At 40.4% G+C, this 14580-nt stretch overlaps 1 protein-coding gene across 1 annotated transcript in view; it reads left to right on the forward strand.

Annotated features, from left to right (window-relative positions):
• The window catches only part of sardh (sarcosine dehydrogenase), a 38757-nt gene that overhangs the window by 18263 nt on the left and 5914 nt on the right, over window positions 1-14580 (forward strand). The window contains exons 11-18 of the mRNA XM_013909872.1: window positions 3928-4018; window positions 4164-4305; window positions 7624-7707; window positions 7951-8064; window positions 8430-8568; window positions 9668-9781; window positions 10586-10733; window positions 13367-13460. Coding sequence (XP_013765326.1) covers window positions 3928-4018; window positions 4164-4305; window positions 7624-7707; window positions 7951-8064; window positions 8430-8568; window positions 9668-9781; window positions 10586-10733; window positions 13367-13460 — 926 coding nt within the window. The remainder of the gene's footprint in view (window positions 1-3927; window positions 4019-4163; window positions 4306-7623; window positions 7708-7950; window positions 8065-8429; window positions 8569-9667; window positions 9782-10585; window positions 10734-13366; window positions 13461-14580) is intronic.

Genomic DNA, 14580 nt, shown 5'->3' on the forward strand with positions numbered 1-14580 from the left:
TGAGGCTGGTCTCCTGCGTGTGTTACCCGCTCACCAAAGGGAGTGCTTCCTGTAGTGAGAAGACTATTTGCACATCTTGCAAGTATATACTTTTAAAAACTAGAGTTTGGGGAAAGCAGCGGTACGACCAGCAGAAACAGAGGAGAGCAGGCATCAGTGATGCAGATACTGTCTAAGTCGGAGATTTAGTATGACGTGTAGATGTATTGCAGATGTGCAGTAAGTGTGGGAAGGCTAAAGCAGCTTAAATAGTGTGCCCTGCATAAGAAACTGGATGTGCAGAAAGGCATTTGGAACATCCGTTGATGTGGGCTGCCATTGAGATCAGCCGATCTGCTGGGACTGAGCTTGACTTCGTAGCCTGCCTGAACTGTGCTCGATTCGCACTCAGCATCCACACACACAAAGGAAACACTGATGTGCCATGTCGTCCCTTCTTCACACTCTCTGCATCTGCCACTCTTTCTTCCCCTGTCTTTATGCCCCTCTGACAAGGAAACGGCATCTTTCGCATTTCCAGTGACATGGCTGTCTTGGCTCAAGGCCGGGCACGGAGAGGCAGGAAAGTTCAGAGACCAAGGGGTCACTTTTGATAGATAGTCATTGAATGCTCTTTACTTGCTGGAGCTAAATTTGGTCTCCAAGCAATCACCAAGCCTTCAGACTGGTTGGAGTTGTATTTGTTGCCTGGCAACCTTTGGATACTTATTCTTGGTGTCAAACCCATCATGCTTAACATTTAACTGCTCTTGTTTATAAAGGTATTTTTTCTTCTTCTTTCTTTTAAAGCTATGAACTGCAGCCCCTCTTACCCGGCTGCATCCTTGTCTTGCTAACAATCACAGGAATAAGCACCTTTATTATTTCTTATTGTGCACAATAAGAAATAATAAGGATACTGGTGCTGATGTAAATCTTAGGAAAAAACTGTCTTCTGTTTTTGGCCAACTTTGTTGGCTCATAAAATGGAAGCATTAGTGTGAACGTGAAGCCAAAAGAGGATCAAATTTCTAACTTAGAAAAATTATTGAAGAGGGCATCATGAAACACACTCTCTGCATTCTGAGGAGAGTTAATTTCAAGGTGAAGAACATACTGACTCTAAAGTTCTAGTTATTTTAGTGCTGATTATATGTGCTATATTCAAATAACCAAAGCCTTTAAGTAAAGAGTAAAGCATTTGTGGCAGTACTTGGCTTTCTATATGTTAGAAGAGAAGGTTAAAAACACTTAAATGTGTGAACTGTAGTATATGAAATTGTGTATGAAGTACATGACGTTTTCTCCTTGTTGTGGAGGAGCTTTGGCTCATTCATCTTTACAACTTCGCTTTAGTTCCTCGAGGTTTGCAGGCGTTTGTTAATGTACAGTTCCTACAGCATTTGGGATTATTGTTCTGATGAATGACCCATCTTAGGCCAAGCTTTAGCTATCACACAGATGGCCTCATATCAAGACCAGCATTCAAATGTTTAGCTAAATATGAAGACTAGGATTTTAGAGTACTGACTATCCTGGCTCTGAGGACTAATTCATTTAGTGTATCTTGTTTGTCTAACTTCTGAATAACACATCTTGATATGCAGCACTAAATGCTGTTTTAAAATTTCGGATTAATGCGCTTGCTAATCTGCTGAAGAGGATATTGGAAAAGATTTAAAAACAACAACTGTGCATGTTTTCCTGCTCTTTCTAAGCATCGGTGGTATTGCTGGCGGCACCGCTGTAAACGTCAAGAAGAAGAATTTGACACCGAGGAGATTAGATGACACATAATGACCGTGAAAGGGGCAAATATTTGCATGGCATAAACGTGAGGAGGAAAAGGGACGGGTTAGAAGGGGACGACAGAATGAGTGGAAGCTCAAGCACGAGGATTTACAAGTATGGAAACTCACACATCAACCCAGTTATCTCGAGTGACATTTATCAGTGCCACCTCGCCTTGCTGGTTGTCTCCACATTGTCTTGGGAGAACTTCATCAACATCCTCTCACCCCTCCTCCCTTTATCGCTCAATCCCTGCACCCATCCATCCATCTGTCTAGCAAAACAGCCATTCAACTGTCCACCCGGGCTCGGAGTGACAGTGCCTGCAGATGAGTGAAGTAATGAGAGATAGAGGGAGAGGGGACGCTGTGAGAGATGGAGATGGCGGGATGACGGAGGGTTGCAAGGACACACTGTTCGTGCTGCTGCATATTGATGCTGTGGTTGAAACACATGGGAGAGACATACATACAGCACACACACATACGCTTGATAACTGCAAATTACCAGCAGCACAATGCAAGCGGGGGGTTGCTAAAAGGGCCCAGCTCATTAACCCGACAGTTTTGGGACTTGACAGATAAAATATTGAATTGCTGATGATTGTTTGTTGGTTGGGTTGAAAGATGCACAATGCTGCAGCCACTGGGTGCAGATGATGAGGTCACATTGCTCGGGGGCTCCTGTGAGCAAGAGTCAAAAGATGGAAGAAGGGTTGAAATAACCTTATGTGGATCATGTGCCACATAGGAGCCATAGCAGAGGACATAAACTGCTCTGTTTCTCTTCTTTTTTTCCTTTCTTTACTACAAATTAATGTGACTCTGTCCTCTAGGCGGGGTGTAGGTGAGCAAGAAGGGGATTAGAGATCTGCTGTGACTTATTCAGAATATCCACAAAATAGTCTGTTTCTTTAAAAAAAAAAAAAAAAAAAGTAAAGTTGAGGACAAACATGGGAAAGATGTTTATAAGTAACAAAAGAGTGAACTTAGATGATAGTTCTGATGAAAATTTAAATTGTACAAAAGCTTAAAAGACCTCCCCATTTCCCTTCCCGAGGAACAGTTTCTTGACACCCTTCAGATCGTTTCTGATGAGGCTTTGGTGAACAGTAAACAGATCAGAAACATCTCTCCGGTCCTGTGTTGGGTCTTTGCTGCATTTTTCCCTATTTTAAATACTATTCATAGAATAGATAGTTTGTTTTATTCTTTTATTCTTCTTTGGTCCTCCACTTCTTTCTTTGATTCTTTTCGAAGGCCACACTGCACACAGTGCCAGAATATGAAAAGTCTTTGGAAATCACGTTGCTGGCTTAAAAAACGATTTTGTGTCTGTTGAATTGTGCTATCTTTGGCATTTTCCATAGATTCAACTAAAGAAATCGGGGGGAAAAAAGATGTTTGTGTGATAGACTGCTAGTAACAAAATGCCTAAAGATGAAACTAAAAATAGATTTAGCAAAGTTGTCTGTTATGTGTACTAGTTCATCCTTTTTGGTGGTTACCTGATTGATTTGCAGGTCAGTGTTGAGTGCCTTAGCAAGCAACTAAAAAAAGCATTCCCCTAAAAATGATTAAGGACTGGACTGAAAAGGAGTGATGTTTCTTAAGACTTTTGCACAGTACTATTATTATTATTACAGTTTAACGCTTTGGACATTTGTCTGTGTCCTTTCTTTTTAATTTAAATCTATTTTAGCATTTATTTGATGGGTTTTGGGTTGTCTTTAATTTCAAAAAGTGTGAATAAATGCCTGTTTTTAAATGATAATTATTTTTCCCCCCCTGGTCCTCATTCAGGGACCCACAGGGAACAATTGAATCCAAAGTGGCATCTTTTGTTTGGTTTGACTATCATTCCATCTAAATGTTATTCCCTTGGGCTGTGGAAATTTATCTGACTTTGCATTTAAAAAGCAGTTAATCAGGTACAGAAATATTGGCACTCATAATATTCACAGGCTCCGTCCTTTAACCAAAAAACAAACACATTCAGTTTCAAAAGACAGTAAAGAAGCTATAATCTTCAATTATTTTATTCCACAATTACATTAAACTGGTTAATATTGTTTCAGCATTAATTAAAATGAGCTGAATTTGACCGGGAATGCTTCTCACATCAACATCTCTTTTATCCTTACACCTTCTGTTTCAGGTATGATGCTGGGAGGTGGTTGTGGTAGAGAGCTGGCTCACTGGATCATACATGGCCGCCCTGAAAAGGACATGTACGGCTATGACATCAGGTACATCACTCCACAAAATCTACTCAAAATTCTTCAGATTATCACTTTAGCAAAAGGCAGCAGGAACTGCAGCAAGTTTTAATGAAGTCTGAACGATTGTGACTTTTAATGAGCATCTTTTGAATCCGTCTCCCTTCTTTCTCAGGCGCTTTCATAACTCGCTGACAGACAACAAACGGTGGATCAGAGAGAGGAGTCACGAGTCGTATGCTAAGAACTACTCTTTAGTGTTCCCCTTTGATGAGCCGCTGGCCAGCCGAAACATGAGGAAGGATCCTTTCCACCAGGTAGGTCAGTGGTTTGATCTCCAGTGCAGACAGTTAATCACAGTGTTTCATGAGGAGTTCAAGGAAGTGACCCACATGCTTTGTCTTTGTGCTGGGAGTTAGTCACACTCCTTTCAGCTGTGGTGTGAGTCACGGATGAGTTTGAGATAAGCGCAGAAATGATAAAAGAACTACTGTATGAACAGGTAGTCTAGCAAATGGTGACAGAGAGCACAGGACTCATGCACGACTCATAAAAAGTTTAAACCTTTTTATTAAAGTTAGGCAGGCAGAAGCTGGCAAGTAGGTGGGTGAAGGGGAAGAAGATACGCATGATTTTTTTTCTTTTTTTCCTTTGAGATAAACATTAAGCCTAACCTTGGCTTCCTTAAAGCTTTTTTAGTTGGGTAATCGTCAGGGCATTTACTTACTGTGTCTGTCTTGATTTAGACAAACATGCATGCTGGTTTGTGGACCAATATCCAGTCCATGTTTTTCCCTGCATGTAACTTGACCTGTCATTTCCGATTTCTTCCTTCTGTTACCCGTCTAACTTTTGCACTTTTCTCCTTCAGTCACTCAGTTTTCTTCATCTATTCATTCAGGTTTTCGTCAGATTCACACAAGTCTGCTTCCCTTTTTTCTTCTTCTCGTAATTGTGTTGCTTTAGTTATTCTCATTAAAGTCTGCATTTTATGTGTTTCCCCTTTCTTTCTCTTTCTACACTTCTGCTACCACAACATCTGGCTGGCTAGCTGAGACAGAAATGTGCAGATAGAACAAATCTACATATAAATGATGCTGCTGAAACCCTAGCTTGTCACATTTCCATGTGTGTGAATGTCATAAAAGGGACTTAAAAGACTTGTGAGAGATATAGGCATACAAGTGTTTGTAAACTCGAGGTTCGGGACACGGGGATCTCACTTTCTTATTCCGTTGCCTTTGTTCAAACCTAGAGGCAGCTGATTCAAGCAGAAGGCAGTTAGAGGTGTAAGTTATCCCCAGCAGTTACATTTAATAATGCAACCCCTGCCAACATGAATCTAAATGCTACACTTAGTTTCAGTAGCCTGGTCTCAGATGTCTTTCAGCTTCCCCTCCCTCCTGAGCCTGGCACAAACTTTTAATGGGCCCCACTACCACACTTTATGCATTAATGATCCACTTAGACATGCTTTCCTATTCCAGAATTCATTTACATTTAACGGTTGCAATTTGTACCCCCACTCAGAAATGTAGGCATCTTTTCATGAAAGATTATTAACACAAATTCCATTAGTAACATTGCCAATTTGTCTTGTAGCTTATATCGTGTGCTTTCTCAGAGTTTGCTTCGTTTAAATATATGAGGGGGTTTTCAACATCTGGTTTTTGCTCTTCACTATGAAATAAAAATAATTTGTAATCATTATAACTTAAGTTTGCCTTATAGTCATTGGAAGATCTTGTTGTTTACTTGGATCTATGAGTATAGGTTTCTTTGTGTTGGGGAAATAGTAAAATGAAGTCAGATTGAGCAAAAAGTCAGTAAAAAGCAAAAGAATTTAAGCCTTACTTACAGTCATGGTAAAAAGTGCATACACCCTCTTTCAATTATAAGGTTTAAATATTATGATTTAATCTGGTCGTTAGCAGATCTTTGAATCAAGGAAATAAAACCTGAGATGAACAACAACAAGTACCATTTTACACCATGTCATCGTCTATTTAAAAGAAAAATAATCCAAAATGCAAAAGCAGGTTGTGGAAAAAACAAAGTACACCTTACTGCTTCCATAGCAACTAAGAGGGCAAATAGCAGCCAGGTGTTGCTAATCAAATGCACTTGATTAACTGATCAAGTGTAAAGTTTTGGCAGGTCGGGAGTAGTCAGAAATGTGTTAACACAGACATCAATGATAGCGGTGAAGTGACTGTTGCTGCTTTCTGTCTGGGAAGGCTTACCGTGCTATTTTGAAGCCCATCCTTGTACAGTGAGAAAGGTTACTCAAGTGGAGCCAGTCTTCTCTGGGGTGGATGTCCCAGCAAATTCACCCCAAAGCCAGACCGTGCAACGCTCAGAGAAGCTGCATAAACCCAAGAGCTACCTCTCGTGTCTACCGTGGACTCTTCTGTATACTAAATCCACGTATAGGCAAAATTGGGTCATGCGACAGGACAATGATCCCAAGCACAGCAGCAAATCTGTAACAGGATGCGACTCAAGACGTTGCACCGAGTCAGTGCAATGACTGAAGTTTTAAAGAGTGGGCCAAAAAATTCTCTATGGCTAAATCTATTACTTCAGGTTAATAGTGATAAAGGGGGTTTGTATAAGCTTTTGCATCATGGGGTATACACATTTATTTCACACAAAACTAATGACGTGGTGTATTATATAATATAATTGAGAGAGCGTTTACTTTATTTTTTTACCATCCATGACTGTCTAGCACAACAACAAGTAATCTTTTCATGTGTAACACACCTGTGACCTTTCCTATTTAACACAAGACAAAGGTTTAATGTATTGTGGCTCGGAGGTACTTAAGGGTTGGATCAATCGGGGAAGCTATGCAAGTAATGAGACTGTCTAGCTTTAAGAGGCAATATGGGATTATTTCAGAGCACATGCAGGCCATCTCTGACACTGCTGCTCACACGTTTTCTCCACCTCGGTAGCACAGATGGTAAATATAGCCTAGTGTGGGAAGTTTTGGCAAGAGACTGCTAGATGCCTGCTAGGAGCAGAGCATAGCAGAACATACCTACCGACTGTGGGCGACTGTCAGTTTAACAAGGAGCCCTGATATATCTTTTCTAAAGACTGTTCAAGAAATAAGAAGTTTAATATTTCTGCAGCAATTTATGGAAAACTAACAGTGTACTTGCACTCTCATTGATTCCTGTGATGTTAGATTAGAGTTTTATTGTTTAGGCCAGACAATCTTTTCTCTTTTTGACAGAATGTACTGTATTATCTTTATACTGACAATGGATCAAAAGACTGGGTGTGATGGGGGGGGGGAAGGTTTGCTTGTTGTGACTAAACCACAGAGAATTATTATCACAATACCTCTCAGCTAGAGTTTTTCAATTCATGCTGGAGAACAGAGCTTAAAGGAAATTGTAGTTCGATCCACAGGTGTCCAGAAATACAGCATCGACTGTGTTCATGTATGTTTTCTTCTTTTGGAAATTGTCAACTGTTTGCTCCCACTTTCGCCCTCATTTAAAGTGTGTCCAAGTTTTGTGTTAGTTCATCATGTTGACCTCTAGTGAATAAATAGCAATTCTTCAAAGACAGCCACGAACTGCTTTTGCTGTACTGTGCTCCGTATGTGTGGTTGTTTTCAGGTGCTCACAGAGCAGGGCTGCATGTTCCAAGAGCGGCATGGCTGGGAGAGACCTGGCTGGTTCAACAAAGAAGGACCTGCTCCTGTGAGAAACACACTTACACTGCACATATTCTGAATGCTATACATAGTCGCAGGCACACTTTTATATAATTGCCCCGGTGTTATTTTTCAGAAGCCATGCTGGATAGAGGCTGTTAGAACATACTGACTGCCAATAATGGATGATGCTACCACAGTGTCTGGCTCAGTTCTACATCTTGCCTTGTTTCGTGCGAAACCGTAATGATTAATTAGCTTCTAATTGTTTGTGTGTCATATTGCACAGGTTAAAGACTATGATTATTACGGAGCTTACGATGTGAAGAGGAATGAAAAGTACAAATACGATGAACTGCTAGGTCAAGAGTACACCTTTGACTTCCCTCCACATCATGACGTGGTAAGAGACAGTACTAAGAGTAAATGGTATGTGTGGCTGAGCGTGGGTGATCGATAGTGCAGTATTACCGTGCGGTCAGATGAGTATAAACGCACTGAAGGCTTCTAAGGGGAAGTCGGTGAGTTTAATGGTGTTTAAATGGTATCGAGGGAGAACACACGCTAACTCAGCAGCTTGCAGGATTAAATTAGAGGAGAGAATGCTAACCTTGATTTTAAAATCTCTCTTCACTGCTGTAATGAATGTTGCCTTCAGGGATCTGACAATAACATGCATTCTTCTTAGAAACATCATGCTTTGCAGAGTTGGGACAGTTTGTTTTTATCCTTTTGCTATCATGTTCTTTTTATTTTATTTTTATTTAGATTAAGAACGAGTGCCTCTCATGTAGACACAGTGTGGCTGTGTTTGACATGTCCTACTTTGGAAAGTTCTATCTCACTGGACCCGATGCCAAGAAGGCAGCTGATTGGCTGTTCACTGCTGATGTCAACAAGAAGCCAGGTCAGAGTAAAAAAAAAAAAAACAAGAAAGAAAGATTGACAGAATAAAAAGGGCAGCTGCGTGCATAGAGTTATGAAAAAGATGCCAACAAGCGAGGCATAGCAGCCTTCTACACAGGACTAAGTACCAGTATGTAATGTGTCTGGTATGCTGTTAACAGTGGCGACAAACATCTCTACTGCTTCATTTTCTTGTATTCTTGTCACAATCAGCAAACTGACAACAGTGTCTGAATCCTACCATTGTGCAGATATGAAAATGGAAAGCTGCGTTCTTTACATTGCTACTTTTTTGGCCCCAGAGCCTTTCCAAAGGTGAGATCAAGTTCTGAAGAAGTGAGAAGACAGATAATCCTTTTAGTTTTAAGCCTCTCTGTTACTTTCCTGTATGGATTTAAAAAATGTATGACACCGGCATCTGCTGAGGTTCGGCGCACTCGCATCTTTATAACTTGAACCCCCAAGTGTTTTTCTCTTTCTGTTTGTAGTCTTCAGACCTGATTAAAACTAGTAATAACATACTTTCTAAGAGTGCATGAGGGTCTGTTAAAGACAGCCTGTATGACTAGGTCTGTCTCTACCTCCATCTGTACATGTGTGGTCAAGTGCCACTGCATTGAAATCATTCCAGATTTGGAAAAAAGAAATACATTTCTTGTTACTTATCACAGAAAGCAAACTCAAAACAGCTAGAAGTCTGAGCTAAAGTAAAATGAAAACCAAGGGAAAGGTTAACCCCTCTTTTTAAAGAAAGAAACAATCACAACAAACATCCAGCTTCACATAGGAAGTAAATTGCAACATCTATTTCCCATTTTCCCAGAAAAAAATAAAGAAATGAGGTGTGTCCCAGGACTTTTGCACAGTACTCTGCTACAAAAAAGCAGAGTTTTATGAGTTAAGAGGATCAGAGCCACGATTATTGTTCCTTCAGAACAACTAAGTTGTGAACTTAGTGTCAGTACACTTGAATGTATTAAATATTCATCCCTGTTCACACATAGAGCACGCTTCCATCAGTATGCTTCCACTCAACAGCATGCTTAAAATACGTCTGCAAAGTCTGCAGCACGTATTAATTGTTTGTGTGTGTGTTGCAGGTACCACTGTGTATACCTGCATGCTGAATAAAAGAGGAGGGTCAGAGGCCGACCTGACTGTGAGCAGACTGGAGCCTGGTGTGGCCAACCTGCCCCTGGCACCAGAATCCAGCGGTGAGAAATAGTGTGTAGACGTGTGTGTTTCACAGTTATTTGCTGCACTCTTTACCTATTACTGTTATTTCATTCATCTCCCTATCTCCGCATCACTATTTGTCAGCTTAGCTGTTGTATTTTGTTTATTGGATTTAATAATGTGCTATTCTGTTTTATCTTATTTCAGACTTATTGTTATTTTTTTCCTCTGTTATTTGTGGTTCTTTCGCCCAATCAGTACTGTTTATCCACATTTATTAATTATTTTTACTCTTGTCTCACTCAAGAAAAGAGAATATCATGAAAGATGTGTCTCCTTTTGACGTTACACAGCAGTAGCTTGTTTCTTTATGTTGTCATTTTGACTCCACTACATCAAAAAAAAGCCTGGAAAATAACATCTGTTCAGGTACCGGTATATTTCTATTACCACAGCTGCAGATTGAAAAACCCCAGGGAGCACATGAATCACAGGAGATAAATTAATTTGTTAAGTAATTAATGTTGCGTAATGACATCTTAGGTGGGAAGCGGCAATTAAAATGCCATGAAAAAGTTGCTGCCGCTCTATTAATTATGCAAATTTCTTGACAAGTCCTGCTGAATATATCTACATAAAGTAAGTGGAAGGATTCAACAGAGTCAACTTTCAAAACATCTTAATGTAATAAACTCTGTTATCTCATCATCAGATCACCTAATGTAGCTGTCAGCTGAGATTCTTCACACTTGTGATTACAAACTGTATGCTATAGATAAAGTGGTTTCATGTGTCTTTCTCTTTCTTATACTTGACCTGATCGCCATCTGACTTTGCTCCAGGTGATGCATATTACCTGGCCATTGGAGGCGGTGTGGCAGAACACAACTGGAACCACATTAAAACAGTTCTTCAGGATCAAGGCTTTCGCTGCCAGTTGACGGACCACTCTGAAGACATGGGGATGATCAGCATCCAGGGGCCCAAAAGGTGAGGAAAGCAAGAGGGTTAGAAGTGAATGTTAACTCTGGAATGACTTATATCCAGATGAGAAATGAACAAGAGAACAATTGAAGGTGTGTATCCAACTGTTAAGAGACTGTAGGGTACTGAGACCTTTGATATCAACTCTGACCTGCAAAATCCTTGTAAACCTTGTGAAGTTCAGGACACCTGGGGTACCTTGCTCAGTATGCAGTCTACTACTGCATGATACCACCTCATCGTACATTTACTGGTTAGATTATTTTTTTAGGGCTTCTCAAGTTCACTCTTCTGCACCTCAGAGCTGAAAATAATAAATCCCATGAAGGTTTGCATCAGCTTCCAAGTTGAACACTAGTGATGAGTTTCAAGGATTAAGTGTTAATTCTGCTGGCTTACATAAATAATTTTCAATAGACTGTCAATGATGCAGTTTGTCAGAGATTTTGAGAAAACGGGTGCAGTGATTTATTGAAACATGTGCAGACACAACGGAAATCCATTAATAAGGCAAAAACAGAGTTGCACTAATGGAAAGTTCTGCAGGCTTCTTGACGGACATTCAAAGCTCTTCTTTGGATGCTGGATGATTTTTGCTCGCTTCAAGATGATCACAAGCTGCTTCAATAATGTTGAGATTTCAGATTTGAGTTCATCACTCCATAAGACCTGTTGTCACATAGCAATTATTTCTTCAGCTTCAACCATCAACATCAGCTTGATTTCTTAATCTACGGATTCAAATTTGTGCACGGTGCAAGTAAAAATCTTACTGCAGATATGGAGGGAGATCAATGTTTTCTTTATCCTTCCCACAGTTTCCCTTTGCTCAACACTCAAATAGTGAAGCTACACCACCTTTACCTATTCCTTATCTTATTCTCTGCACTCCACATCTATCTTTTTCTTCCCCTCTCACCTCCTCTCCTCCCCAGCTCACCGCCCTCTGTCTTTGTTCTTCCCTCTCACCAGCAGCAGGGTTAGTCCACTCCGTTCCCTGTGTGGGTTTTGTCGATTTTTTTTTTCTTGAGGCTTTGCTTCTTTCTCCTGTTCTCCTAAGTTTCTTTTCTCTGTCTCTGTGGATTGTATCCACTTCTTTCTCACACACACCCCCTGTGCTCAGTGTCATCTTCACTTTTTTTTCCTAGGTTTTTCTATCCCTCTTGCCTTTATTGCTTACGTCAAACTGGAAACCACTGCGTCACTGCTAGATAGTCCTCTGTGTGTGTGTGTGTGTGTGTGTGTGTGTGTGTGTGTGTGTGATTTTTATATGCTCATACACACAAGACAATATCTATGATGATTATGGAGTTCATTGACTTTTCTTTAGCATCCAAAGCACATTTATTTCATGAGTGTGCATATTTTCACCCGTGAATGATTCCCTGTGTGTGTGTGTGTGTGTGTGTGTGTGTGTGTATGTGTGTAATTTGGAAAAGACTGGCATCTGTGTTGCCTCTCTGCGCACATTACTGTAATCATTTTTAGCTCCTCTGTATTGTTTTTGCCACGTTTGAGAAATTCAGCATTTTGGGGGTTTTGTTTTCTTACGAAGCAAATTGATCCCTTTAGAGCATGAGGAGAGGAGCGATTGCAGCATTTATGGAAATGTGTTTGCCCGTGTTTTCCCTCCCTGAGTCGTCTCATTCAAATTCACTCAATAGGGGAGTCTTTAAACTTGCAGCCTTTCTCTCACGCAGCTTTGGCAGTGTGTTCCAGTGGGCAAAAGTAGTGCTTAACCACTCGCTTTGCAATTATGCACCTTGTGCGCTGTATAATGGATGAAATTATGTGACGTCCTTTAATCGAGCCTTGTTTGTGTGGATGCGGATTCTCAGACGCACAGCTGAGAGCCACAGTGATGCGGCAAGTAGGAGAAACAAATTGGTAGTTGCGAGTGCCCCTTTTGCCAAATACGCAAACACACATACAAAACAGAGCAATTCACTGATTATATATAGCTAATTAGCCTTTGCTGTTGGGCTCTTAAGTTCAGTGAGAAAGGGATGGGAGGAACTGGAAAATGGCACAAAAAAAATTATTATTAGCCCCACACATGCATTGAGACCTGCACACATACATATGTTAGAAACCCTACATATTCCAGCTATATTTCTGCAGGGAATTTTAAGAGCATTCGTTTTTTGTTTTTTTTACGCATTTATTTCTTTTGAATTAGAGGACACCCCTCCAGTTGCATTTCTAACCCTTCCCCTGATATCTTCATCCCTGGCTTCTTGCCACAATATTACAAAAATATCTCTTTGACGAGGCCTCACACATTGTATTCTCTACCTGCCCACTCACAAACATACAAATGTACAAGCAGCACAGTGAGCTAAACTTAGCCCCCCCCCCCTTTTTTTTTGTTACTGTTGACTCATTTTTTTATGTAATATTGATTTTCTGTGTGTGTGTATGATTGTGGGAGAAGAGCTGGTACATTTTTGGATTGTTCCAGCATTATTTGTGCTGGGAAAACGTATACCAAAATATAAAAATAAATACATAAAAAATGTCAACAATAATTGTGTTTCTGCACTCTGGTTGCACAAATACAGAAAATGTGTTGAATGACTGCCAGAGTTTCTTCTTCTTCTTCTTATTGGTGTTTTTTTTTTTTTTCCCCTTTTTTGCAGCCGGGAGGTATTACAGGAGGTTTTAGACACAGACCTGAGCAACGAAGCTTTCCCCTTCTCCTCACACAAAGTTGTTATTGCAGCAGGACATCAGGTGACAGCACTCACACACCCGTTACATGCACACACACATGTACACGATGGATGCTCTACATTTCTCTGCTTCAAAATAACCCTGTCTGTCTTAGTTAAATGAAGAATGCAGTTAATTAAAAATGCCACTATGCAAATTGCATGCTGTTGAGTGAAACGGTATTTTCTTTTCTTTTTTTATTTAAAAGGTTCAGTCATCAAAGATTGTACACTGTGTGTAGGAGGAACAGATGGTGTGTCTCAAGGCGTCCTTGTGACTTCCTTGCATGTCGAGTCTGTCCAAAATTTATGTATTTTTTTTCACATTCTACCTTTTCTTCCTCCGTCCCTGAGGTCTACTGACTCAAAACAAAGTTTATAAGGCCGTGGCTTAGAAGGACATGGGAAACTCTTTGTATTCATACCATGGTACAAATAAAAGACCAATCGTGATTTTTAAAACATTTGGTTGGTATCTTAAGGGAGGGATGGAGGTGCAGTTGCTATAAAGGAAAGGGAAAAGGAGCAAAAATGATGCTCATGTACTCATTTTTAGCTGTCTTTTTATAAATTTTTCAAGAGGTGATGCAGTTAAGTGTGATCAGCCTCTGCCTTTGACCTCCACAGACTTCCTGCCCTCAAAAAAAAGAAAAAAGAAAAAGAGCATGTTGTACCAACACATGCAGCGACACATATGTCCACACACGTACTCGCTCTCTTAGTTGGTCTTGCATGAATTATGCAGCGCTCTGGTGGTTGCAGTCAGCATCTTCTCACAGCTCTGCAGGAGTGTTTGTGTTGCTTGTGTGCAAGTGTGCCACTTGTGCTGTCTTCCAGCTGGTTTCTGGCCTTGTCTGGGTGACATTTTAATGGCTGCACTGCTGTGAGACCAGAACCCTCTGCTCCCCTCATAGCTCATTAGACTCTCTCTCTCTCTCTCTCTCTCTTTCTCTGTCTCTCGCTCTCTCCTAATAGCAAATGTGCAGCATGTATGGAGGGAGATACAAATTTATGTGTAGATGCAGTCTTGTACATATGTCAGCCTTTTAGCTATCTGTCTTTGATTTTTTTCCAGGTAAATGTATAATTGCTGGTCACTCATGTGCTTTAGGGTGTATTTTGAATATATGCAGGCATACATG

This window comes from Pundamilia nyererei, unplaced genomic scaffold, assembly GCF_000239375.1.
Source record: "Pundamilia nyererei isolate P.nyererei 1_Seehausen unplaced genomic scaffold, PunNye1.0 scaffold00032, whole genome shotgun sequence".
Classification (NCBI taxonomy): domain Eukaryota; kingdom Metazoa; phylum Chordata; class Actinopteri; order Cichliformes; family Cichlidae; genus Pundamilia; species Pundamilia nyererei.